This window comes from Pseudorasbora parva, chromosome 10 (genome assembly GCF_024679245.1).
Source record: "Pseudorasbora parva isolate DD20220531a chromosome 10, ASM2467924v1, whole genome shotgun sequence".
Lineage (NCBI taxonomy): Eukaryota > Metazoa > Chordata > Actinopteri > Cypriniformes > Gobionidae > Pseudorasbora > Pseudorasbora parva.
This window is the reverse complement of record NC_090181.1, coordinates 4,177,789-4,203,991: the sequence shown is the minus strand read 5'-3', so window position 1 is coordinate 4,203,991 and position 26,203 is coordinate 4,177,789. Positions and strand designations below refer to the sequence as shown.

At 37.4% G+C, this 26,203-nt stretch overlaps 1 protein-coding gene and 1 long non-coding RNA gene across 2 annotated transcripts in view; one reads left to right on the top strand and one right to left on the bottom strand.

The window, feature by feature from the left end:
* Positions 1 to 7,143: 7,143 nt before the first annotated feature.
* Positions 7,144 to 26,203, bottom strand: part of LOC137090506 (uncharacterized) — a 178,209-nt gene continuing 159,149 nt past the window's right edge. The window contains exon 4 of the long non-coding RNA XR_010907873.1: positions 7,144 to 7,404. This is a non-coding gene — a long non-coding RNA (uncharacterized lncRNA). The remainder of the gene's footprint in view (positions 7,405 to 26,203) is intronic.
* On the top strand, positions 10,231 to 25,377 carry LOC137090917 (protein TUNAR-like). The gene is made up of 2 exons (XM_067454915.1): positions 10,231 to 11,008; positions 23,235 to 25,377. The coding sequence occupies exons 1-2, from the start codon at positions 10,973 to 10,975 to the stop codon at positions 23,418 to 23,420; spliced, it is 222 nt and encodes a 73-aa protein (XP_067311016.1). The 5' UTR covers positions 10,231 to 10,972; the 3' UTR covers positions 23,421 to 25,377.

The following is a 26,203-nucleotide window of genomic DNA, read 5'->3' as shown; positions in this document are numbered from 1 at the left end:
TAGGCGATTGGGAAAATCCGGCGTCGAGCTGGGCCTTGTTTATGAAACAGTCGGCACCGAAATGCAGCGAACAGATATAAACATTCGCGCAACTCAGTTGCTGATCCGGAAAAGCAAATTACATCCACTGTTGCCTTAACGCGGGGTTTTTGGGGAATCTGTGCAGGACTGTCTTGGTCTGGCAACCAAAAACGCACTTTTTTGGTGACATTATGTGCTATGTGTAATTGTCACCTGTCCAGCATCCTACAAACCAGCGCTTTGATGGGCGTAGGCTGTTGCTTTCGCTCTCTCCCTCTCTCTCTCTCACGCGCTTCCGGTAGAATTGTCCGTAAGGCCCATACAAGGAAATTCCGCCCCCATTAACGTCAAAGGGGACGCATGATCTCAAAAAACTTGCCGAAACTTATGACTAACCGGAAGTAGTATTTTTGACAAAGAAATACTCCCATCAAACGTCCACCTTAACTTTTGAAACTTTGTCTATGTTTAGTATGGGATTCCAAGTCTTTAACAGTGTAAAAAGATCAGTATGCATGAAACAGCATTTCACCCCCCCCTTTAAAATTGTCTCACTTTCAACATTTGATATGTTATCTATATTCGATTGTGAATAAAATATACGTTTATGATATTTGTAAATTCCTTTTTTATTCATAATTTGTACAGTGTCCCAACATTTTTGGAATCGGGTTTGTAAACACTTTACAACAAGGTTAATATTAGTCAATGTATTCGATAAAATGAACTATCAATTAGCAATATATTTAATAATCTTTGTTAATGTAAGTCCATAAAAATAAAATTGTACATTGTTTTTTCATGTTAGTTCACGGTGCATTAACTAATGTTAACAGATACAACTTTTTTGACATTTGCATGACCAAATATTAATAAATATATGTCAACAAATGAAACTTTTAAAGTGGTTCCATTTTTGATATAGAGCATATTTAACACAAATATAGCAATATGTTTGTTAGTCTAGGAGCAGGACATTGTATAAGACTCGTATTGTGAGTGTGTTTTAATGTATGATATGTGACAGATAGTTTTGAGGAGAATGAAAGCTTCCCGGCAAACACACTTTCATGCTCCGAGTCTGACAGCCGTTTGATGTTTCAGGATGAGAGAAGCAGCGAGAGACGATCTGTGGAGAATCCAGCGTTCATGCATCTCAAACTTTAAGGCTTTCTCCAGACGAAAACATCTCAGAGGAAACATTTTAAGGAATATTCCACCAAAACATGACAATTCTGATATTATTTACTCACCCTTATGCCAAAGCATTGCTACACACTCATTGTAATTGCATGGGAAAGAGAAAGCAGTATACATCGGAAGAAAGAGAGATTTGTGGGTAAACTTTAACTGACTGCTTATGAACCTGGCCTCATTTCTCAAGCTGTTTTTCCATTTATGACTGTTAGCTGTTGTTTTTATGTTTGCTTCTCAGTTTTTATCGAACAGCTCTCGCTCTGAAACAACAAACACTTGCAGATAATGAACAGAGACTTTCCTGGGGGTGATTGAGTGTATAACCACCAACACACACACTCACACAACTGATGAACAACATCTCACTGGAGTTCAGACACTTCTGATATGCAGAAATCTAAAGAATATATGATTGTGGCGAGCAGCGAGGCTGAGGGACCGTGAGAGCGGGACTCGTGTCTCACGGAGGAGAGACGGGAGCATAAAAGGAGGAGCGACGAGAGTGAAAGATGAGAGAGAACCAGGCCTGGGTTTTACATTTAGTTTTGTTTGTTTTATTATGTGTGTACGCAGCAAAAAAACTTTCATTTTGTGTTTTAATTATTAAAGTTGTAAAAAACGGCTCCTGCCTCCTCCTTCCCATATCAACAAACCTCATTATATATATGTATATATATATATATGTATATATATATATATATATATATATATATATATATATATATATATATATATATATATATATATATATATATATATATATATATATATATATAGGTATATATATATATATATATATATATATAGGTATATATATATATATATATATATATATATATATATATAGGTATATATATATAGGTATATATATAAATATATAAGTTTATATTTTGGGTTATCTACAACTTTTCTGGCATTCTGTCAATTTCCATTGAAAATAAGTTTGCAGTATTGAACTAAAACAAATGCAAACTGCAACATTAATTTTGAAGTTATTTTGAAAGTATCCTGTTGGCAAGAGACTAGTGTGATAGAACCAGCTGAAAACACAACTTCCTGAAGGGATGTAATACAGTACACCTTTACTAAACATTGAGCAAACGCCACCTAGAGAATATCATTGGAATCAATGTATTAAAATTTACAGCAAATTCCATGTAAATCTTGATTCCTTTCCTAATCTCTCATTTGAAAGCCACGTTTTTAGCATCTATAAAACCACATTCTTCCATCTTAAAAAAATAAAAAAATAAACTACGAAATAAGCACTCAATGCAAAATGCTGAACAGTTAGTTCATGCGTTCATGACCTCGAGGCTAGATTATTGTAATGCTCTACTGGGTGGTTGCCCTGCTCGCTTAATAAACAAACTCCAGCTGGTCCAAAACGCAGCAGCTAGAGTTCTTACTAGAACCAGGAAGTATGACCATATTAGCCATAAAAACTATTCAAAAACGCATAACAAGATATGAATAACTATAATAGTATCCCAATGATTGGACTCAATGCCAGTATTTGTATAGCAGCTTTATTTCAGTAATTGATGTGAAAGCTTGTTCTGCTCACGCCCTGTGATCGTCCCATGAAAGCTCAGAGTAAATCACTGTAATGCATCACTCTCTGTCTTCTGATATTGAGATGGTAGCAGTCGGCTCTGGGACGCACATAGGGACATGTCATGTTCAGCCCTAATGAGGATGAATGACACCAATGACAGGCGACTGTGAAGGGTACAGTCAACACACCACAACCCATGAAGAAAAGACATTATTCATCCAGATAAACAAATAAACTCATCCACATCCCATCTTGACAAAACATCTCATGTCTGTTGCTTTGTGCCTCGTCTTGTGTGGGCCATGCCTTTTATTCTCAGTGAATACTCATAAATCTATGAATCTTTAATACACTGCAAACATCCTTTAAATTATACCTTTATTTAACCAGAAAAGACTCATTGAGATTAAAAATCCTGGCCAAGAGAGGCAGCAGCACATTTAACAAGGTTTCAGACATAAAAACATATAACATATGACATCAACATATAACAATTTGTACAAGTAATACATAATTATAAAGTCATAAGGAATCAGAATTTCACATATTATCGCGAACGATAAACAACGGCAATGATCATCCGTCATAATTGAGTCAGTCATAACATCTACAGCCAGTATGTGTAGCTTCCATGTTTTTTAAAAGTAATTTAAAAGCAACCAATGAAACTGGCTCCTTAAGATTCAACACATTTTGCAGCTGATTCCAAGTGCAGGGGGCCGCATACTTGAAAGCCCCTTTTCCCAATTCTGTCCGGACTTGAGGGACAGATAATAAAAATAAGTCCTCAGAACGAAGACAATATCTTCCTGTACCTTTCTTTTTGATGTAAGATTGGAGGTATGAGGGAAGCAGACCAAGAATTGCCTTGTAGATAAAAATGTACCAATGATTAAGTCTACGGGTGGACAATGCAGACCAACCAACCCGATCATACAAAGAACAGTGATGAGTAAGTGCTCTAAAGTTTGTGATAAACCTAAGAGCTCCATGATAAACAGAATCCAACAGTTTCAAGCTTGTGATGGAAGCATTCATGTATATAACATCGCCATAGTCCAGCACTGACAAGAAAGTGGCAGCAACAAGCCTCCTTTTTGACTCAAAGGAAAAACATGACTTGTTTCTAAAATAAAAACCCAATTTCAGCTTTAGTTTTTTTACCAACTGTTGAATGTGAGGTTTAAAAGAGAGTGAATCATCAATTAGGATACCAAGATACTTGAATTTAGAGACAGACTCAATCTCGGAGCCCTGAGAAGTAGTGATGGGTAAAAGGTTCTGTGACTTTGATTTTGCATTTGAGAACAACATAAGTTTTGTTTTGTCGTTATTCAAAACAAGCTTTAAATCGAACAAGGTACGTTGTACAGTATCAAAAGCAAGTTGAAGGCGACAAAGAGCTTGGTTTGGAGTTGATGCAGAGCAGTATATCACAGTATCACAGTTTAAATGACTTGAGTCTGAAAGCAATGTGATTTAAAACTTGACCTGGATTCATAAACTACTGATTTGACTTGAATTTACAGACTTGTGAATAAAACAGATTTCATCAGATTAACACAAGACTGTTAATATAAAAAAAAAGTTTGTGATTCTGTCTTTGTCTATCAACATTTGCTCAATATGAATTAAAGGACAACTCCGGTGATAAATGAACCTAGGGGTAATTAACAGATGGTTACAGAGTAGATCGTTCTCTGGGATGCGTTTTCTTGAATATCGAATGTAAAGAGTTTTATCTTTAAAAACAGATTAGCTTATAACACTAGTCTATGGGGCACAGAGTAGTGAAATTAGATCGCTAGTTAATACCACTAACAAGACTCAAGATAGCCTCACACTAACACAGTAGCATAATGAGGGTCCCTACATGCAAACCGAAGCATTGAGAACTTTGTAAGAGTACAAACAGTTTAATAAGAAGATACTTTATAAACAGAGTGCATTTCGTGTTCACGAACAGGCGCCATCTTGGAAAACAGTCTCGACTCATCGAGCGACGAGAGCTCTGCTAAGTGATGAACTGTGACTTGGAATCTCATATGGTCCGTTGTTTCAGGGAGAAAACACTGAACACAACAGAGAAAATAAATAAATAAAAATAAAAATGTCCCTGTTATTACATTTCACAAACTTAATTCCTATCGACCAGCTCACTTAGAACAGCGCTCGTAGATCGATTCATCGAGACTGTTTTTCGAGACGGTGCCTGTCTGCGAACACGAAATGCGCTCTGTTTATAAAGTATCTTCTTATTAAACTGTTTGTACTCTTACAAAGTTCTCAATGCTTCGGTTTGCATGTTGGGACCCTCATTATGCTACTGTGTTAGTGTGAGGCTATTTTTAGCCTTGTTAGTGGTATTAACTAGCGATTTAATTTCACTACTCTGTGCCCCATAGACTAGTGTTATTAGCTAATCTGTTTTTAGAGATAAAACTCTTTACATTCGATTTTCAAGAAAACGCATCCCAGAGAACGATCTACTCGGTAACCATCTGTTAATTACCCCTAGGTTCATTTCTCACCGGAGTTGTCCTTTAAAGACATTGAAATTTGACCCTCATTTACCGACATTTAAGAGTGAAGGTGGTGATCTTTTTTCCCAAAGTGACACAATAATGTCTATAAACTATAAAATATTTTTGTAAATTGAAATATATAAAATAACATACAAATGTGCATACACTGATCATGCATAACATAATGACCATCTTCCTAATATTGTGCTGGTCCCCCTTTTGCAGCCAAAACAGCCCTGACCCATTGAGGCATGGACTCCACTAGACCCCTGAAGGTTTATTGTGGTATCTGGCACCAAGATGTTAGCAGCAGATCCTTTAAGTGCTATAAGTTGTGAGGTGGGGCCTCTTTGGATCAGACTTGTTTGTTAAGCACATTCTACAGAGCACATCACAATTTGGCCTTTGTTAAGCTCGTTCAAATCCTTACGCTTGCCCCTTTTTTCTCCTTCTAACACATCCACTTTGAGGACAAAATGTTCACTTACTGTATAATATATCCCACCCACTAACAGGAGCCGTGATGAAGAGATCATCAGTGTTATTCTAACACCTGAAAAGGCTTTAAATGGTCTCTCAGTGTAGTTCTGTAGGCTACACTATCATGGAAAGACTGCTGACTTGACAGTTGTCCAAAAGACAACCATTGACACCTTGCACAAGGAGGGCAAGACACTAAAGGTCATTGCAAAAGAGGCTGACTGTTCACAGAGCTCTGTGACAAAGCACATTAATAGAGAGGCAAAGGGAAGGAAAAGATGTGGTAGAAAAAAGTGTACAAGCAATAGGGATGACCGCACCCTGGAGAAGAACCCAATCAAAAATGTGGGGGAGATTCACAAAGAGTGGACTGCAGCTGGAGTCAGTGCTTCAAGAACCACTACACACAGACGTATGCAAGACATGGGTTTCATCTGTCGCATTCCTTGTGTCAAGCCACTCTTGAACAACAGACAGCGTCAGAAGTGTCTCGCTGGGCTAAAGACAAAAAGGACTGCTGAGTGGTCCAAAGTTATGTTCTTTGATGAAAGTAAATTTCTGCATTTCCTTTGGAAATCAGGGTCCCAGATTCTGGAGGAAGACAATCCATGTTGCTTGAGCTCCAGTGTAAAGTTTCCACAGTCAGCGATGGTTTGGGGTGCCATGTCATTCTGGTGTTGGTCCACTGAGTTTTATGAGCTCAAAGGTCAATGCAGCCGTATACCAGGAAGTTTTAGATCACTTCATGCTTCCTCCTGCTGACCAACTTTATGGAGATGCAGATTTCATTTACCAACAGAACTTGGCACCTGCACACAGTGCCTAAGCAACGTATATATGTTTGTGTATACTATATTTTTTAAAAAGGCTATCAGTTATATTTTAGTATTATGTACATACTATTATATTATGTATTAATATTTAGAATTAGCATTTGTTTGTATATTTTATAATAGTATATAAATAACAGTAATATAATATATGCATCGTATCTTTATATGTTTAGAATGTAATCGTGATTTAAAAGATGCTTCCATTTCTTTTCCAAATGCTTCTATATTTATTTGTTGCTGATGTCAAAGGTCATGTGCCAATCAGATTCCATGGTATTTTGATCACTTGTGACGTGACATTTCCTAATCCCCAAAAACCATAAACAAAACTACAAGGTAGATCCAGACTACAGTAAATATGAGCTCAACTGCCTTTGAGGGCAAACATTGACATTTTATTACAAATAAAAAATGTTAAAGATGTAAAATCTGGAGCAAAACCAGCTGAGAACAGCTGCATTAGAGGGAAATATTGATCCAGCTGTATCTATGTTCCCAGTCAGGATAGAGGCCTGAGACGTAGCTTTTACGGTTTTGCAGCATGGTCAGTGTTTTTGGAAATTGTGCTGTACGTGGAAGGACACGAGTTCCTCCTTCTCTTCTCCTGAGCTGATGCTTAATGTCTGCAATGCCCTTTTCAACTGGGTCCGAACACTCAGGATGAAAGGGCTAATCGCATCGCTCTGGGCCATTTCGAGGTCCTGTTGTCTTTATTCTGCAAACACATGCAAACTTCTTTCTGCTGTGTGGGTCAAGGCAGGCACGGGCAGGTGAGTCCCACAGCTTCGAGCTGCAGATGAAAACACTGGAGAATTATGGGCTGGTATGCTGAATGCATGGAATCTGGCTGACCTGCGTTTCTAAATCAGTCCTGTGTGATTAAGACATTGGGTTTGTTCAATAGCGCTCTCTCTGTTGACACGAGTGAAATGATTGTTCTGTCTGATTAATTGTTATAAATGCTCCGGTGAAACTGGCCGTTCAGAGTAAGTTCATCTCAGACAGGAGAGGACGGAGAGTAAGCAATAAAATTATGCGTGCTAGTGATTTTAGTCGGGCAAATGTTTCCTTTGCATTTCCATTTTTATTGCAGTCTATTCCAGGCCATTGCATGGACAGTATAAAAGCAAGCTAAAGCCAATTTGCTGTCCATTTAAAAATGTTGGACGTATAATTTGTGTAACACATAAATCTGATCACATTAGGGATCAGTAAGCCTGGACTATGAAGTTCTCTCATTTGTATTAACGTTATGGAGCAGAAGCCTGACTCTGATTAGCTGTACAGGTCAAAATAAAATCATTTAAGCAGCTCTACAGTGTTTTGTTTTTATTATTAGAGGAAGGAATTGAGTCTATTTTCAGATTTTTGACTAATGAAAACAGGTGCACATAAGAATGTGTATTTGCAAATGATATGCATTACTTTACTGTAGGCCCTAATGATCAAAATAATGAATTGGTTTGAGTAGAGCCAACAAACAAATAACAAATTGGTTCTACCAAATGAACTTTTATGAGTATTTAGAACTTTCTTTTTCTTTTGAGTTCACAAAACTGACATTTTAAGTCAGAAAAACATTTTAAATAAACTGAATTGTTTCATTGTTTTGAGTTTTATGAACTTGATTCTTTTCATTTAGACTAACTTAAATTTAACTGAAACTGGGCTAGGATTTCTATTTCCCAGCATGGGACTCAAAACAACGAAACAACACGGCCCTTACTGCTGATTGGCACACTCTCTCTCCTCCCCCATCATGAGTGGGCACGCCCCTAAATGCTTATTGGTTCACTTTCTCTCCTCCCCCATCATGAGTGGACACGCCCCTTACTGCTGATTGCCTCCCTCTCTCTCTCCCCCATGATAAGAGGACACGGCCCTTACTGCTGATTGCCTCCCTCTCTCTTTCCCTCATGATAAGAGGACACGGCCCTTACTGCTGATTGGCTCACTCTCTCTCCCTCCCCCATGATAAGAGGACACGGCCCTTACTGCTGATTGCCTCCCTCTCTCTCTCCCTCATGATAAGAGGACACGGCCCTTACTGCTGATTGGCTCACTCTCTCTCCCTCCCTCATGATAAGAGGGCACGCCCCTTACTGCTGATTGGCTCACTCTCTCTCCCTCCCTCATGATAAGAGGACACGCCCCTTACTGCTGATTGCCTCCCTCTCTCCCTCCCCCATGATAAGAGGACACGCCCCTTACTGCTGATTGCCTCCCTCTCTCCCTCCCCCATGATAAGAGGGCACGCCCCTTACTGCTGATTGGCTCACTCTCTCTCTCTCCCTCCCTCATGATAAAAGGACACACCCCTTACTGCTGATTGGCTCACTCTCTCTCCCTCCCTCATGATAAGAGGACACACCCCTTACTGCTGACTGGCTCACTCTCTCTCCCTCCCTCATGATAAGAGGGCATGCCCCTTACTGCTGATTGCCTCCCTCTCTCTCCTCCCCCATCACGAGTGGACACGCCCCTAAATGCTTATTGGTTCACTTTTTCTCCTCCCCCATCATGAGTGGACACACCCCTTACTGCTGATTGCCTCCCTCTCTCCCTCCCCCATGATAAGAGGACACGCCCCTTACTGCTGATTGGCTTACTCTCTCTCACACACACACACACACACACACACACACACACACACACACACACACACATGTTGGTCTATGTGGTTTACAGGGACTCTCCATAGGCGTAATAGTTTTTATACTGTACAAACCGTATTTTCTATCCCCTTACACTGCCCCTGCCCCTAAACCTACCCATCACAGGAAACATTCTGCATTTTTACTTTCTCAAAAAAACATTATTTAGTGTGTTTTTAAGGCCATTTGAATTATGAGGACATTTGATATGTCCTCATAAACCACATTTATAGTGTAATAACAGTGTAATACCCATGTAGTTATACAAATTTTTGTCCTCATAAACACACACACACACACACACACACACACACACACACACACACACACACACACACACACACACACACACACACACACATATATTGCATGTGATGGGAATCAACTTGCCAGTTCTGATCAACAAGCCATGTGCATTTAGTCATTGTGAAAACTTTTTGCACACTTGTACCAAAACAAATACAATTGGTTAAAATCAATAAGAAATTCTAATCTAATGTGAACAAGAAATGAATTGTTGAACTCATCGTTATAAGAAAAAAAAGTCTCATTTGAGCATTGAGCCAGCACGATTGAGAAAAACTGTAAAAGAAAGTTTGTTATGGTAGTGGTGTATCGATGCTTTGAGTAAAGTGTTTCACGGAGAGCAGAGGATGCTGGGTAGGAGGCCGTGGCGGGTGTCTGAGGGTGGGTTTGTGTCAGGTTTCAGGTTTGCGCCTCTGGTAACGGCAGGCGGCGTTGACATCTCACAGCAGACTGTGAGAGGAATAAAAGCAGAGAAAGTCAGGAGCGACGGAGACCCTCCCCCTCATAAAGTCCGCTGTCATAAACGCTTCTCGTCGTCAGGCGTTGTGTGGCGGTCCTGAGACGGTTGCCAGGCAACCTGAGCTGCATTGATATGCGAGTTGGAGGGAATCAGGGGAAGCCTGTGTCTGCCTCTGGAGCATCAGTGTTGGGCGGTACGCACCAAATGCAAGCGCACGTCTCTCTAATAACACTTGCGCAGCCAGGCGCTCAAGGCAGCGTGTCTCAAAAGCTGGAATCCTCTCTCACTTTTCCTGCTATTGCACTCTAAGGCACCTAATGTCCTAGTTTTCATCGGGTTTCAACCACGGAGATGCACGGAAACTCTGAACAACGCTAAAGTGTAAAGGTGCGGTCACATTTATCGTTGTTCCATCATTTTTTGGATGATTTCACCACAGAGATTTTCATGGTTGATCACATGGATTCGCAGAACTGACCAGTAAAAAGCTGCTTGGTTTGAAAGTAACTTTTTTTGTGAGCTTGCACTAATTAGAAAACACCTTTTTCCACCCACAACATTTCCACTGATGTGACGGCACATTAAGACTGAGGATTTGTCCTTGGGTCCAAGACGAGCTCATCGAGTTTGGCTAATTAAAGAGACGGAGATAAAAACTTAGCACGTGATTAAAACGCCCTCTCATCTGTTCACCTCTGGCTCACGAACGGAGGAAAGCGCGCACTTGAGCGGAGGAGAGAGAGAGAGAGCTCATGACAGCTCAACTCGGGGAGAAGTGAAATGAAACCGGGTAGGAAAACACTGGAGCAACACAACGCTCAGCCACTCTCCGTGATCCGGGATCTCCCTCCGAGCTAAAGGATGAGGGGATACGACTTCTCTCTGAGTCTGAGCTGCCAGGGACGTCTGGATGCCACGGAAAGACCATCCCGCTCAGCATGTCCGATTCTATGTTCCTCCTGATGCTGTGCAAGGTAAGCTCACTCCCATCCGTTCGGATCACCGGCCGGAGGCGTTTGAGGAGTGGGAGAATTACCAGCAAAACTTTCTCTGTGTAAATCAGCAGGCATACGCTTGTGGGATTAAATACGGTGAAACAAGAGTGTAGAAAATATTAATATTGCAAAAGTGATGGGTTTATTCCTTCGGTTACACTTTATTTTAAGGTGACGTAGTTACATTTTACTAAGAAATATTAACAAACTATGTACATAGTAGAGTTTATGGTTTGGTTTAGGGTTAGTTGTAGTCATGCATCATTTACTGTTATTAATATGATAAGTACACGTATTAATGTCGTCACTTTAAAATAAAGTGTTACCATTCCTTCAAATGAGAAGGAATTTACTGGAACTTCTGATGAATTTGTGTGCAACTTTCAATAAAAATAACAATCAGTTCAGGATTATTAACATTATTGCACTGTAAATATCTAATCAATGAGTCGTGGAAAATTAATCAGTTACTTTAACTCATCAAAATAATTTAACCAATCATTTATACAAAATTCTATTGGGTTTTTAAGTCGCTTATAATATAATTTAATTTAATGCCAATTTAATTATACTTCCAAATCTAATGCAGCAGCCGAACTGAAGTTTTGAATTTTAAGAAGGTTTTTTGTTGTTGTCGTTGTTGCACTGATTATGATATACACTGAAAGTGTTTTGTTTGAAAGTTAATATTTATTCTTATTTAGGTAACACTTTATATTTTATTTTAGTGTCAGTGTTACACGTTGCAATTAACCCTAAACCAAACCGTAGTTAATTATTATTACTCAGTACTTAAATGTATAATTACACTGACACTGTAAAATAAATGTAACCCTTATTTGTTAAGTATAAGTTTGAGAACAAACCACACCTGGACCACAAAAGCAGTCCATTTTTGGAAATTGAGATGAATAAGGATTAGACAATTTTTTTTAGGAAAGGACAATATTTGGCCAAGATACAACTATTTGAAAATCTGGAATCTGAGAGTGCAAAAAATCTAAATATTGAGAAAATCTCCTTTAAAGTTGTCCATTTGAAGTCCTTAGCAATGCATATTGCTAATAATAATACATTTCTGATATATTAACAGTAGGTAATTTACAAAATATTTTCATGGAACATGATCTTTACTTAATATCCTAATGATTTTTGGCATAAAAAAATAGCTAATTTTGACCCATACAAGGTAATGTTGGCTATTGCCACAAATACTGTGAGACGCACGACTGGTTTTGTCCTCCAGGTTGTGTTTTGAGAAAGTCCTGGTGATTTTTGGCAGCATTATAGGCTGTAGATTGAAATCAATTGTGCCGTATAAAGGTTCCACCTAACGGACAGATATCAAACACAGCTTGAGGATGGTTTTCATCTGACATGCATTTGCTCAGGTGTGTGTGTGTGTGTGTGTGTGTGTGTGTGTGTGTGTGTGTGTGTGTGTGTGTGTGTGTGTGTGTGTGTGTGTGGGTGTGTGTGGGTGTGTGTGGGTGTGTGTGTGTGTGTGTGTGTCTGTTTATTGAGGGCTGTTTATTTGTACTCCATTTTATATCAATGCCTACAGCAACATTGTCAGAGCAGGTTAATGTCTTCAAACATTTCATATGCCTGAAATAACTCGAGTGGGAAAAGGTTTGGCCATTCACTTATCCAGAGAGGCTCATGTATTTTGCTTAGGTTACATTTCTTCTGATCGCTCTTCGTGTGTGTTTATATACGGAGTACTTCACATTCATGTGTTGGGTTCACACCCTTGTGCATTAAACTGGAAAGACTTTCTACTCCATGCTGAACATGGATGCAGAGATTTTCAGTCCATCTCATGAGCTGTTCATTGAGAGTCAGGTCTGGATTTTGATCATTGCATTAAAAGGCCCTGTTCAGTATGAGAGCGTCCACATATTTTTGTCATGCAAATGCAGTCAGGCATAAAATCTTTCAATTTGTCTTCTGTCAGGCGGCTCTTGCAACTTGGTTGCATCAAGCCAGGTTATGTTGATTCTCAGCAAGAAATATAATATTTACCAATGCCAAGGAATGAGAGAAACCCCTTCATTTAGTCTAAGTCAGAGTACCTGAAATTCACATATTTATGGAGCTTTTAACATTGACTGGACAATAACAAGCATACAACCTGTTTAATAGCCTAATTATCTATCTGTAAATGTAAATCTGATATGGTTTTAACAGCAAAACTTTCCCAAAATGAAACCTGTATGACCTGTTCTCTTCTATGAAACACACAAAATGATATTATGAAAAATGTCTGGGTTTTTTATCCATGCAATGAAAGTGACGGTGCGTAAATGATTACATAATTGAACTCGATATAGAGCATTTGCTCTGATGTACTTTAGCTTTTAAATTTCACTTAAACTAAGAAAACAGACTACAAAATATTGACCAATGGCTTAAAGTAAGACTCTATAGAACAAGCCTGGTTACATAAAAAAAAGAGTCTCACCATTAAAACCCATGTCCCAAACACACAATTATGCATTTTGATTTTATGTAGGCTATATGACAGACTTCAGTTGCACAAGTTGCTCTGAACTATATTTTCCTTTTTGATTTGAAGTGATTTCAATCATATTTCAAACAATTCATAACCATCATGGTGAACAGTGTGCATCTGAAGACTCTCAGCTAAGGGTAATAATACATTATTTATCTGATTTAATATAACGGATAAACTTCTCTTATTGAGCTGATTATGATAACATTAAACATGAACATATATCAGCCAATATATTGTGCATCCCTAAAAAAAATCTAAAGAAGCACATGAGCATTTCTCTCAGATGCTGAAACTAAACACAGAAGTGTTTATGATGTCCAGAGCACATGAATATTTAAAGAGGCGAGCATCGAGGCCTTTTAGGATTGGCCGTTTGTTGTGAAACGGTAATGTTTGAGCACTGCATTCATCGTTTACAACACATGAAGTGTAGCGTGAAACACCCTTTTGCTTTTCTAAAAGCATCATCACATGGTTTTTAAACCTTTTATAACATCTGTCTGTCACTGCCATTTCCATTTGTAACCCTAAAACAAATGCATTCATACTCAAATTGTGCTGGGCATTATTTGTATGTTTTAATTTACGTTTTAGGATATTTCCAGATATGCTCCTGAACTAATGTCCCTTGGCCGGCTCATTGTGGTGTTGTCCCAGCTGGACAGTTGGTGAAGTGGTTTTGGACGATCTCCAGTATGTTTCTGAGCTCAGCGCAGCTGCTCTCTCTAGTAAAGCTGTTTCCAGCCTCCTATTTTGGCACGTCTAATGCTCGAAACCTTCCCGAAACGTCTTCTGTCAGCGCGGAGCAGTTGTCTCTATGCATGAGAGCACATCTAGTGTACAAAACGCGGGCTGGGTTTGAGGAAAGCCCTGTTTGTGACACTCTCAGAGGTGCTCCAGGTCACAGACAGACACACATGCACTGAAAGAAATGATTCATTTGCTGATGATAACAAGTGCATTTTACAGTGCTTTTGAATTTAAAACTAGACCTTATATGATAGTATGTGTAAATTGACCTATATTTGTTTACCAACTGCTTGTGTATAGTTTCGGAAATGTATGGACTGCCATTCAAAAGTTTTGGGTCAGTAAGATTATTGTTTTTGAAAGAAGTCTCCTCGCCAGTGCCATTTCTGCGTTTCCGGTCATGAGTGTGAGGTAACGCAGCTCTGTTTATCATATTAGACACATCTGAGTGTGTAGTAAAGGATGTTATGACGTTACTCTGTGTGTTCGCTCAGCAGCTGCTGTGACTCTTGTTCACACTGCTAAGAGTAAAGCGCTTCTGCCGAATAAAACCGTAAACCGAGAGGAACGCAGATATGACGCGATTGACAGGCGACTCCCTCAGATGTCCCGGATCAATAACTCTCTCACGATTTACAAATAGTTGGAAACATTTGGGATATTGTAAGAACTCAACTGAACAAAATATATAACACTGGCCTAGTGGCCAGGGCCGGCTCTAGCTCTTTGGTTGCCCTAGGCGAGATGGAGTTTTGCGCCCCCCCACCCCTCCCCACCCCACTCACTTTTATCGTCTCTATTCTAATTCAGCACGTCTGTTTTCCTAGGCCTACCGCTAACCGAGAAGCACTTATTATAAAACACGTTCGACGCTTTATTTCCACTTTTCAAACATTTTCTCACTTTTTATTGAAAATAAATGCCTTTCCGATCTGATATGTGATGGGAAAAGGGAATAGAGCGAGTGTGGCAAAAGGCGGGATCGAACCTCTGATCAATCTGCATCAAATCTTGATGCCATGCGTCTTACCACTACACTACAGCCACTGTAAAGAATTAGGTGAACACATCATATTTGTCTTTAATGTAAATAATATGGCATCTTTCGTTAGGCTGCTCCAGTAAAAAAAAAAAAAAAAACGAGAGGCCGTATTTATTTCCTTCCGACGCCCACGTAGAGAGCGTTTGTACTTTTCATAAATAACATGCATACGTTATCCATATTTATAACGAACTGGACTTTTGATATTTAAATGACATCCATGTAGGTTATTGATTATTGTCAGTGAAGTAATTATGTAGAAAAAGTAATTATGTAGAAAACTAGCAAGTGATAGCTTAGTGACAATATTAATAATATTTATAAAAAAAATATTAGTTGATAAGATTGATACTAAGTAATTTTATTTTGTTTGACAACTTATTGGCTGAGATAAGAAGACTAACCTCTATACTGGGCTTTCTTTTTTTCTCTTTTTCCGTCCCTGTGCATCCGCTGGGTTTAGACGCCTCATTTTTGATGAACGCACAAGATGAGCACTTGCATGACCTAGCGCCTGAACTAATAATCAATAATCATCACCATCAATTCAATCTAATAATCAGGTTGATAAGTAATTAAACGTGTAGCTGAGGGGGCGCCCTATGATGATCATGTTTAATAAACATTATATTGTATTTCGCTTGTTCCGATTCTATGCTTAATGGGAAGTCATGGACGGCACTAGAGAGCGCGCTCGCGCCCCTAACACAATTGTCGCCCTAGGCAACCGCCTAGCTCGCCTATAGCAAACGCCGGCCCTGCTAGTGGCTTTTGGATATTTTAATGGAAAAATGTTACATAGCGCACCTTTAAAAAAAACAAGTTAAGAACATTTTGATTTCATTGATATTAAAAAATACAATGAAGGAGATTGGATTAATAAATAGAAAAAATATTTTTTAAATAATAAATAAAAATCGTATAATTACATTTAAATATTGTAAATATATAAATATTACAAATTATAATATTTAAATAATTTATAATAAAAATATTAATACATAAAATACAATTCAAAGTTTTATATTTTTTATTTTAAATAGAAATTAAAAAATACAATTAATAATAAATATAATTTGTATAATAAAATAAATAATAAATAAACACCATCATTATACTTTATACAGTATGTGGTTGTTTTATTTGATAACACAGAAAACATTTCGATTACTCACTCAGATTCAAACTGCTAGCAAATCTCACAAATAATTACAAAGAGTAACACTGCGAATTAAACGGTTTAAAATGTACTTTAATAATCTTTGTGGAGGGAACCAGAGTGCTGTTAACTTCTGGGTTGGCCTTCAAATTTCCATCATCCCTGCTCCACTACATTGGATTCTAGAAATCCTAGGAAAGATCTTTCCGGATAAACTGCAATAGGATGTTTTGAGTCGGGCATCTATTGTGTCTTTCACTTCCCAATCTTCATGACAAAAGGACTGGCACATTGTTGTCCAGCTGGACTGATTGAATGCCAAACCACTTGAATGACTATTCATCATGAATCTGGGCCGCGAGAGAGTCTCAAGGGACCCAGAGTCACATCATCCCGCAGGAGAGCTCCTCAATCAGCCATCAGACGTCTGGAAACATGCTGCCGCAGGATTTATTAGACAACACCAATGTCTGTTTCTTCAACTATGACCTTTCATCTCCATGGGACTGGTTTTTACTACACGTTTAAACTTCATTTATTTGTATTTATTTATTAATATTTGTTATATGAAGGTCACATTGGAAACATCTTGTCATGCCTTAGTAGTGTATTTTTTTGCTGGCTTTTAGGTATAGAAGTTGAACGATTACAATTTTTCATCAAATTAATTACATTAATTGCAAATACAATTTGGCAGAGAAATCACCCCCAAAAGATCCGGTAAAGTCATTATTGTGTTAAAAATGAGAAACGCATCAAATAGACATAAAAAAGTAGCTTTAAAGAAATGTTATTTGATTCAACAAATTTGAATACTTTAGTTTAGAGTCCAATTCTCACTGTTAACTAGTGGCTTATTATATATTGTCTGTTTATGAGCACTTATAAAGCACATATTAGTGGTCTTATTCTGCATGATCATATTCTACATCCCTTAATCTACTCAACACCTAAACTTAACAACTACCTTACTATTAATAAGCAGTTATTAGGAGATTTTTCGAGGCAAAAGTCAGAGTTAACAGTGAAAATTGGACCCTAATCTAAAGCGAGACCCATAGAATTTATTACACATAAACTTTTAGACTACAATGGCCATGATTTCTTTTTCAGAAGCTGCTGGTATATTTACAGACAAAAACTATTTGGATACCGATATTCTTCAAAATATCTTATTTTATGTCCCGCAAAAGAAAGTCATACAGGTTTGAAAATTACATGAGGATGAGTAAATGTAAATACACAGAATTCGCATTTTTGGGGGGCAAATAATCCCCAAAATATGATTTTATGAAATGGTACTCTAAATAAGGAACTAAAACTGCCAGTGTGTAGCGGCAAATGTCCAAATGAACAAGGCTGCATCTGAAATCAGATACTTCCCTACTATAGTAGGTGAAAAACAGTATGTGGCAAAAGTGAATGCATAGAACTCATAAAAGAGTCGGCACTGACTCATTCATTCGATCGATTCATTCAGGAATGAAGTAAACGACCCTCTTTATCAATGATTTATTGAATCATTCATTCGACTGATTAATTCAGGAATGAAGTAAACGGCTCTCTTTATCAATGAGTCATTGAATCATTCATTCGACTGATTAATTCAGGAATAAAGCAAACGGCTCTCTTTATTAATGCGTCATTGAATCATTCATTCGATCGATTAATTCAGGAATGAAGTAAACGGCTCTCTTTATTAATGCGTCATTGAATCATTCATTCGATCGATTAATTCAGGAATGAAGTAAACGGCTCTCTTTATCAATGAGTCATTGAATCATTCATTCGACTGATTAATTCAGGAATAAAGCAAACGGCTCTCTTTATTAATGAGTCATTGAATCATTCATTCGATCGATTAATTCAGGAATGAAGTAAACGGCTCTCTTTATTAAAGCATCACTGAATCATTCATTCGATCGATTCATTCAGGAATTAAGTAAACGGCTCTCTTTATCAATGAGTCATTGAATCATTCATTCGATTGATTCATTCAGGAATTAAGTAAACGGCTCTCTTTATCAATGAGTCATTGAATCATTCATTCGATTGATTCATTCAGGAATGAAGTAAACGGCTCTCTTTATCAATGAGTCATTGAATCATTCATTCGATTGATTCATTCAGGAATGAAGTAAACGGCTCTCTTTATCAATGAGTCATTGAATCATTCATTCGATTGATTCATTCAGGAATTAAGTAAACGGCTCTCTTTATTAAAGCATCACTGAATCATTCATTCGATTGATTCATTCAGGAATGAAGTAAACGGCTCTCTTTATCAATGAGTCATTGAATCATTCATTCGATTGATTCATTCAGGAATGAAGTAAACGGCTCTCTTTATCAATGAGTCATTGAATCATTCATTTGATTGATTCATTCAGGAAAGAAGTAAACGGCTCTCTTCATTAATAAGTTCCAGACTGATTTGCCTAAAACGATGATTTATTCAGAAACGAAGGACCGTTGTGATATTGCTTAACAACATCATTTGATATAAATGCGAAACTAATACGGGGGCATTTTTGTCTGGATATCTTAAAATGTAGGTTTATTCTAACGGCATTATAGACGCCTGCGCCATGTTCGTCACCAACCAACTTTATGAAATGTAAGATGATCAACGTAGGCCTGGTGCAGAACGGGTGTGTTCAACTACTGTAATGCGTTATTTTTAGAGCCCTTTTTTACTCTTGTCCCAGATCCAGATTTTTAATAATTGTGAAAATATTGAATGCATTTTAAAAATGCTCATATAAACAAAGAGTGACACAATCCTAAACCGTGTCAGTATTTATTGATTTATGCATGTATTATCCACTGCAGTATTAGACAAACCAAAGACCACAAGTGTGCCCATAGGTTATGAAAACTGCTTTTATCTTTTTTTTTTCTTCTTTTTTTTCAAGACTGCACCCAACTCCAGCAACTTAAAGTACAAAACTAGTTCACTGAAGTTGTACTATTTGTAACATTTATCCATGAATTATTAGAAAGCATAAATGCTAAAAAGGGCCAGCAGCGCTACATGTGCAAACGTCTTTTTCCTGAATTCAAGCTCATTTTCCAGCGGTTGATTATGTTTTATTCAGGGGACGATAGAAATGAATATATTTTTGATGAAAAATCTCTTTCAAGCCTCTTAATAAATCATAACTCAGTAAAAGCTTAAGGAAAACCAGTGCAACAGAGCAGAGAAATGCTGCAGGGGCCATTTACATACAAAACATGATATATGTTTTATTAAATTATAATTTTATTACTAATTTGATATTTTTTGTTTAACCCTTGTATGGTGTTCGGGTCTGTTGGACCCGTTTTCATTTTTTATCGAAAGAAAAATGATACGAATAATTATTTTTTCAAACTGAGACTCATTGGCCTTTGGCTCATTTTCTGTGAGGAATATATATCAGTACACATTTTCGATGACCACACACTGTACACCCCCCCTACACATTTATATTACACACAGGATGTTCGGGTCCACTGGACCCGGGGCTAATAAAAGTGTAGAAATTGTAGGTCCTGTGTAACTTTACTCTGTCCTCCTCCTGTCAGGGCCTGCTGTTAGTGTGTGTGTGTTCATGCATATGGTTTATGAGGACACAAATGTGTATAATGACATGGATATTACAACGTAAACATGGTATATGACGACATCTGTGTCCTCATACTAAAACATACTAAATGGTGTTTTTTGAAATTCAAAAAATGTCAAATGTTTTCTGTGATGGGCAGGTTTATGGGTATGGTTAGTAGGGGGATAGATTATACAGTCTGTACATTAGAAAAACCAGTATGCCTATGGAGAGTAATCATACACCACATATCCAAGTGTGCATGCGTGTTTGTGGGGTGTGGGGTGTGGGGTGGGGTGGGGGGGGGTTGCGTGCGTGTGTGTGTGTTATGGTTGTGTGTATGTGTATGTGTGCGCATGTGTGTGTGTGTGTGTGTGTGTGTGTGTGTGTGTGTGTGTGTGTGTGTGTGTGTGTGTGTGTGTGAGAGACAGAGAGATTGTGTGTGTGTGAGAAAGTAGCTACAAGAGTGAGTTTTGTTTCTACCCTTGCCGTTCCCACACGAGGTAGCAATTCTTAAATGTGATCTAACAAAGGTAAAGAGAAAATATTAACCATATATGCTGTTTGTATTGCTTGTAATCGGGATGAAGTAAACATCTGTTGAGTATTTTAACATAACACTTTAGTTTGAGTTGAATTAAAAACTCAAAAATGCAGCAGGTCCACCAGACCCACGAACACTGGCTGAGTAACAAAAATATGAACACCACACAAGGGTTAAAAAAAATATATGCAACTATTGTATTGTATTTTATGTACTGTATTACTATTGTTATGATAATTTAAATATTATACATATATAAATAATACAGATTATATATTTAAATAATTTTATAATAAAATATTGTGAAAAACACTATATTTTTTTATTTTAAATAAACAATATAAGATTAATCAAATTAATCATGAATATAATTTGTAAAATGTAACTATAATGTTGCTCCATAACAAAATACGATAAAAAGATTTAGTTTTTTTGGTGCCATAATACTACCATGGTTTGCTGAACATGTTTGAAATACATTAAAGCATTATATAAATAGTAAATACCATCAAATAAATATGATAATCATTTAGCACCATGTTATATATATAAGTACCATTTAGTAAACATTGAATATTAATAAAAATAACCATTATACTATAGTACAACCACAGTATTTGTGACCCTGGAGCAGAAAACCAGTCATTCGTCTCACGGGTGTATTTGTGGCAATACACTCTCAGAAAAAAAGGTACAAAAGCCGTCAGTGTGGGGCGGTACTCTTTCAAAAGGTATACCTCTGTACCTAAAGAGTGCACATTAGTACTTCAAAGGTACATACTGGTACCAAACGTGTACAAGTACTTAAAGTATTTGAACCATTTTAAAGGGTACAGTCCCCGTGACAGCTTTTGTACCATTTTTAAAGGTATAAAACAGGAAGATAATGTAAGAATATTTAATTCGGCTATACAGCCGCTCTGGTAAAATTAATGATGTTATCCAGCTAATTTCAATTATCATTTAGTGTCAATGTGGGCAGATCAGTAATATAGTTGAAATTTAGGTGTCCCCAACTGAGCGAGCCAAAAACAACGGCTGCAAGGAACCAAAACTCCTTCAGGGCCAGAATGGAGATAAAAAAACAAACAGGAAGAAACCAGGCTCAATCCGAGTGCCAGATCTCCTCTGGCTGACGAACAAACAGTGTACGATTATAATTCTGCCAACATTGCAGGTCTTAAGTCATATTAGGTAAATAGATATTCGTAAGATTAGAGTCGTCACGCCGGAGATGGGTTTAATGAGGATGTCGTGTCGATGCGGCATTTACAGGTGGAGTTTAATTGACACGATCTCAGCAGACACTCCCGGATGCACTGGTCATGTCCAGACGCAGGTCCACCATCTGATCTAATCTGGACACGGCCCGGATCCGGCTGACTGCTGTAAACCTTGGGATAAACAGAGAGACTAACATTAGTGTAGATGGCGTTCTTCTTATGATATAACGAGTACATCAGGTGTTATGGGAAGTGTTCCCGGTTCCGGCTGACCTAGTTAATGCAGCCTAACAATCAGTCAACTGACTTAAATAATATAAACTAATAATGTTCTATGTGTATGCCATAGTAAAGAGATGTGTTTTTAGTCTAGATTTAAACTGACTGTGTGTCTGGCTCCCGAACAATACTAGGAAGACTGTTCCAGAGTTTAGGTACTAAATAGGAAAAGGATCGACCGCCTGCAGTTGATTTAGATATTCTAGGTATGATCAACTGGCCAGAGTTCAGAGACCGCAATAGACGTGATGGAGTATAATGTGTTAAGAGCTCGTTCAGGTACTGGTGAGCTAAACCATTTAGTGTTTTGCAAGTAATAAGCAAGACTTAAAAATGTATGCGATGTTTAATAGGGAGCCAGTGCAGTGTTGACAGAACTGGACTAATATGGTCATACTTCCTGGTTCTAGTAAGAACTCGAGCTGCTGCGTTTTGGACCAGCTGGAGTTTGTTTATTAAGCGAGCAGGGCAACCACCCAGTAGAGCATTACAATAATCTAGCCTTGAGCTCATGAACGCATGTACTAACTGTTCAGCATTTTGCATTGAAAGCATGTGCCGTAATTTAGATATATTTTTAAGATGGTAGAATGCAGTTTTACAGATGCTAGAAACGTGGCTTTCAAATGAGAGATTGGTATCAAAGAGCACACCCAGGTTCCTCACTGACGACGAGGACTCTTCCAAATATTGCCCTATCCTAAAAAAACATACATCAGTGGAAAGCTTATTTATTCAGCTGTTTATTTCAGAAAATGCCTGGTTTTGTGTTCCAGGGTCAAATATGTGGTTGTTTTATTTGATAACACAATCTAAAACATTTAGATTACTGATAGCAAATCTCACAAATAATTACAAAGAGTTACACTGCAAATTAAACGTGACATGATATGTTTTCTTTTAAAACATACTTTAATAATCTTTGTTTTGTTTTGCAAATTATTTATACAAAAGTATTTTCTACAACTGCAGTAGATTGGCTTTTTATGAGTGTTTGGTGTTGTTTTATTCATTACTAACAACTCCGATCAGTTTGTTAAAGTTTCGACGAAGGACTTTCACTGTCTAAACACCGACTGATGGTCAGTTTGTGTGTGTTTTTCCAGATTGGTGCGAGAGGAAAACTGCAGACTTCTCCAAGGAAAATGGTAAACACTGCTCTAAGTGATGAGGAAAAGGGAATTCAAGACAAGGAAAGCAAGGAAGAATCCATTCTGGCCATGTTGGGAATCATTGGGACTATCCTCAACCTAGTCGTCATCATCTTTGTGTATATCTACACAACGCTGTGAGATCCAGAACACACAGTCGACTTTCCCTCGGGACTCTGGAATTCTGAGCTTCGCGATGATTGGCGGCGAGATTCAGATTCTTGCACGGGAAAAACAGGCCGTTCCACCTGGAAACGTGCGCTCGTATAGACACGGCTGCGGTGGAGTTCACTCGCAAATCCAGAGGGAAACATGGAGGACAGATTCCCTTCAAACACAGACGATACCCCACGGAACGTCTTAACCTGTAAATATGCACGTCATTTCCATATTTCCGGCAGGCCGATCACGCAGGAACGTTTCTATGCATGGCTCAGTCCGCAGGACGTACTCATTCAGATTCAATGTTTTTAATAGTGAACATACAGTGAGATTTCTTACACATTTCAGGTTTACTCTTACTGTATTTAAAATATGTTGCTGTTTACAATAAATAGCTAAATATTAGACCTGAGTATTGAAATAGATACATAAATTAATACAACCTTATATTACAAATAAATAATAATTTATAATGACATTCTGTAGTTTGGCTGTAAAACGGTTTCAGGCTAGTTTGAACCATTTATTTGTGGTGCATTCAATTGAATTATTATTTATTTATTTTTGTGCGATACCTATTTGCAGATCTTCTTTGTTGTTCAGTATTGTTTAGTGCGGGTTTTTGGACATGTGGGGTGTTATATTGAAATGTAATTTTAGGTGTTTCTTATGTATGTGTGCATTTTTAAAAATATTACTATTTCCCATTATTTTGAATGAAAGAAATCTCGACTACAGTCGTGGGGCAAAAGTGATGTTAATGACCCTACAAGTTTGATTAGGGTCAACAAACAAAATGTGTTTTTGATTTTGATTTTAGTCACAACAAAATGTGACTTAAATATTTATTTAAAATAAGAAACCAACACAGTAACACTTTCTATGAAGCCTGTATTTATGATGGATTATAAGGATATTCTTAATGCTTTATAATACATGCATAATGCCTTACAAACAACTTTACAATGTGTTGTATCATCTGATAAATAATTATACCAACAGTTACAATACATTATACCTATTTGTGGTTTTAACTTTTAAGATTAAAGTGCATTATAACACCAGATCAAGCCTGCCTTTATAATGCATCACACATGTGTTATTAATTCATTATAATGCATGCATAATACAACCTTTTATAATGTGCTGTGTCATCTCTTAAATAATAGTATCAACAGTAATTATACTTATAAACTTATTAGATTTGGAAAAGCCTTGTCATTTTACAGGTATTATTAATAAAACCTGGTTTGAACATAACGACCACTTACGATTATTATGAACACATCATAAAGTACTTTTCAAAGTGTTTAAAAGAAGACTTTGTTTTTGTCACTTTAAGCAGTAAAAAATGATACTGTTCGGGTCTTAAATAAACAATGTCAAGATAAAATATACGAAACTATGGGATATATAACCCATTATAACTTAAGGGGATAAATATGTTCATTGTGTGTTATAAAACATCATACTCTTAATAGTTATAACCACAAATATAGCAGCAAGCAGCAATTATTGGGGTCAAGCGCAAATAACATAATAAGTGGGAGCGTCAGACCAACTGCAACAATGAGCAAGACAATGCTCGACAAAGACGATGCAAAATGGCAAAAAAATAAAATAAAATAAATACAGTCACTAGTAATATGATTTAATGTTTTTTCACTTTTGAATAATAGGTGACACTGTAACAAAATGGATGTGGTCAGAGTAAGGGAACAAGGGCACATGCAAAGTTTGGTGTCAATATGCCAAAGCATTGCAGAGATACAACCTCTGAGGCTTAAAACCACAACTCAAATTTGTTGTTGCGGGAAACGAAAATGGTTGTAAATCGACACGAAATCCATAACTATTTGTTGGCATCGTCTGAAGATGATACTCAAAAGTTAACTTTGAAAACAAGGTGGAGCTGCCCCAAAGCTATATGAGTACCTTCATGCCAATACATTCGTACAATATAGGAACAATATTGCAACATAAGTCCAACATGGCAATGCACAAAATGGCCAATATGGGAACATTGGGTATCATTCGACTCAACATGCTGCATCGAATATAACTAGACTAGTTTTGTGATTTTTGGCCAAACCGTTCAGAAGTTACCATCAAAATTTTAATTTTTCACATCTCCAGACCACTAGGTGGCACTGTGCAAGTGAGCCTGATGCTCATTGTGGTGTCAAATATTTTTTGTGTGTTATTCGAGAATTGTTCGACGAATCGACTTCAAGTTATTAGCATAAAGATGAGTGCAACTTTGGACAGTTGGTGGCGCTATAGGGATTGAGTTAGAGACTCCAAATTTGCTATGGCGACAGTTCCGACTGTCCTCTATCTGTGTGCCAAATTTCATAACTTTCTCCATGAGCGGTTCTACGAGCTGACATAGACTCAAGAGCAGAAGCGGAAAAAGAAGAATAATAATAAGAAAGCCAACGATTACAATAGGTGACTACACACCTTTGGTGCTTGGCCCTAATAAGTATTTTTACTGATGATACTATTATTCATGAGATGACATCCCATTATAAGGTTGTATTAGGCATGCATTATAATGCATTAATAATACCCTTACGGTGCATTATAACTGCAGGCTTTATCTGGTGTTATAATGCACTGTACTCTTAAAAATTATAACCAAAAAAAGGTAACTATTATAATTATATTGTTACACTGTTGTTATGATTATTTATCAGATGGTACAACATATTATAATGTTGTCTGTACGGCATTATCCATGTATTATTATGCGTTAAGAA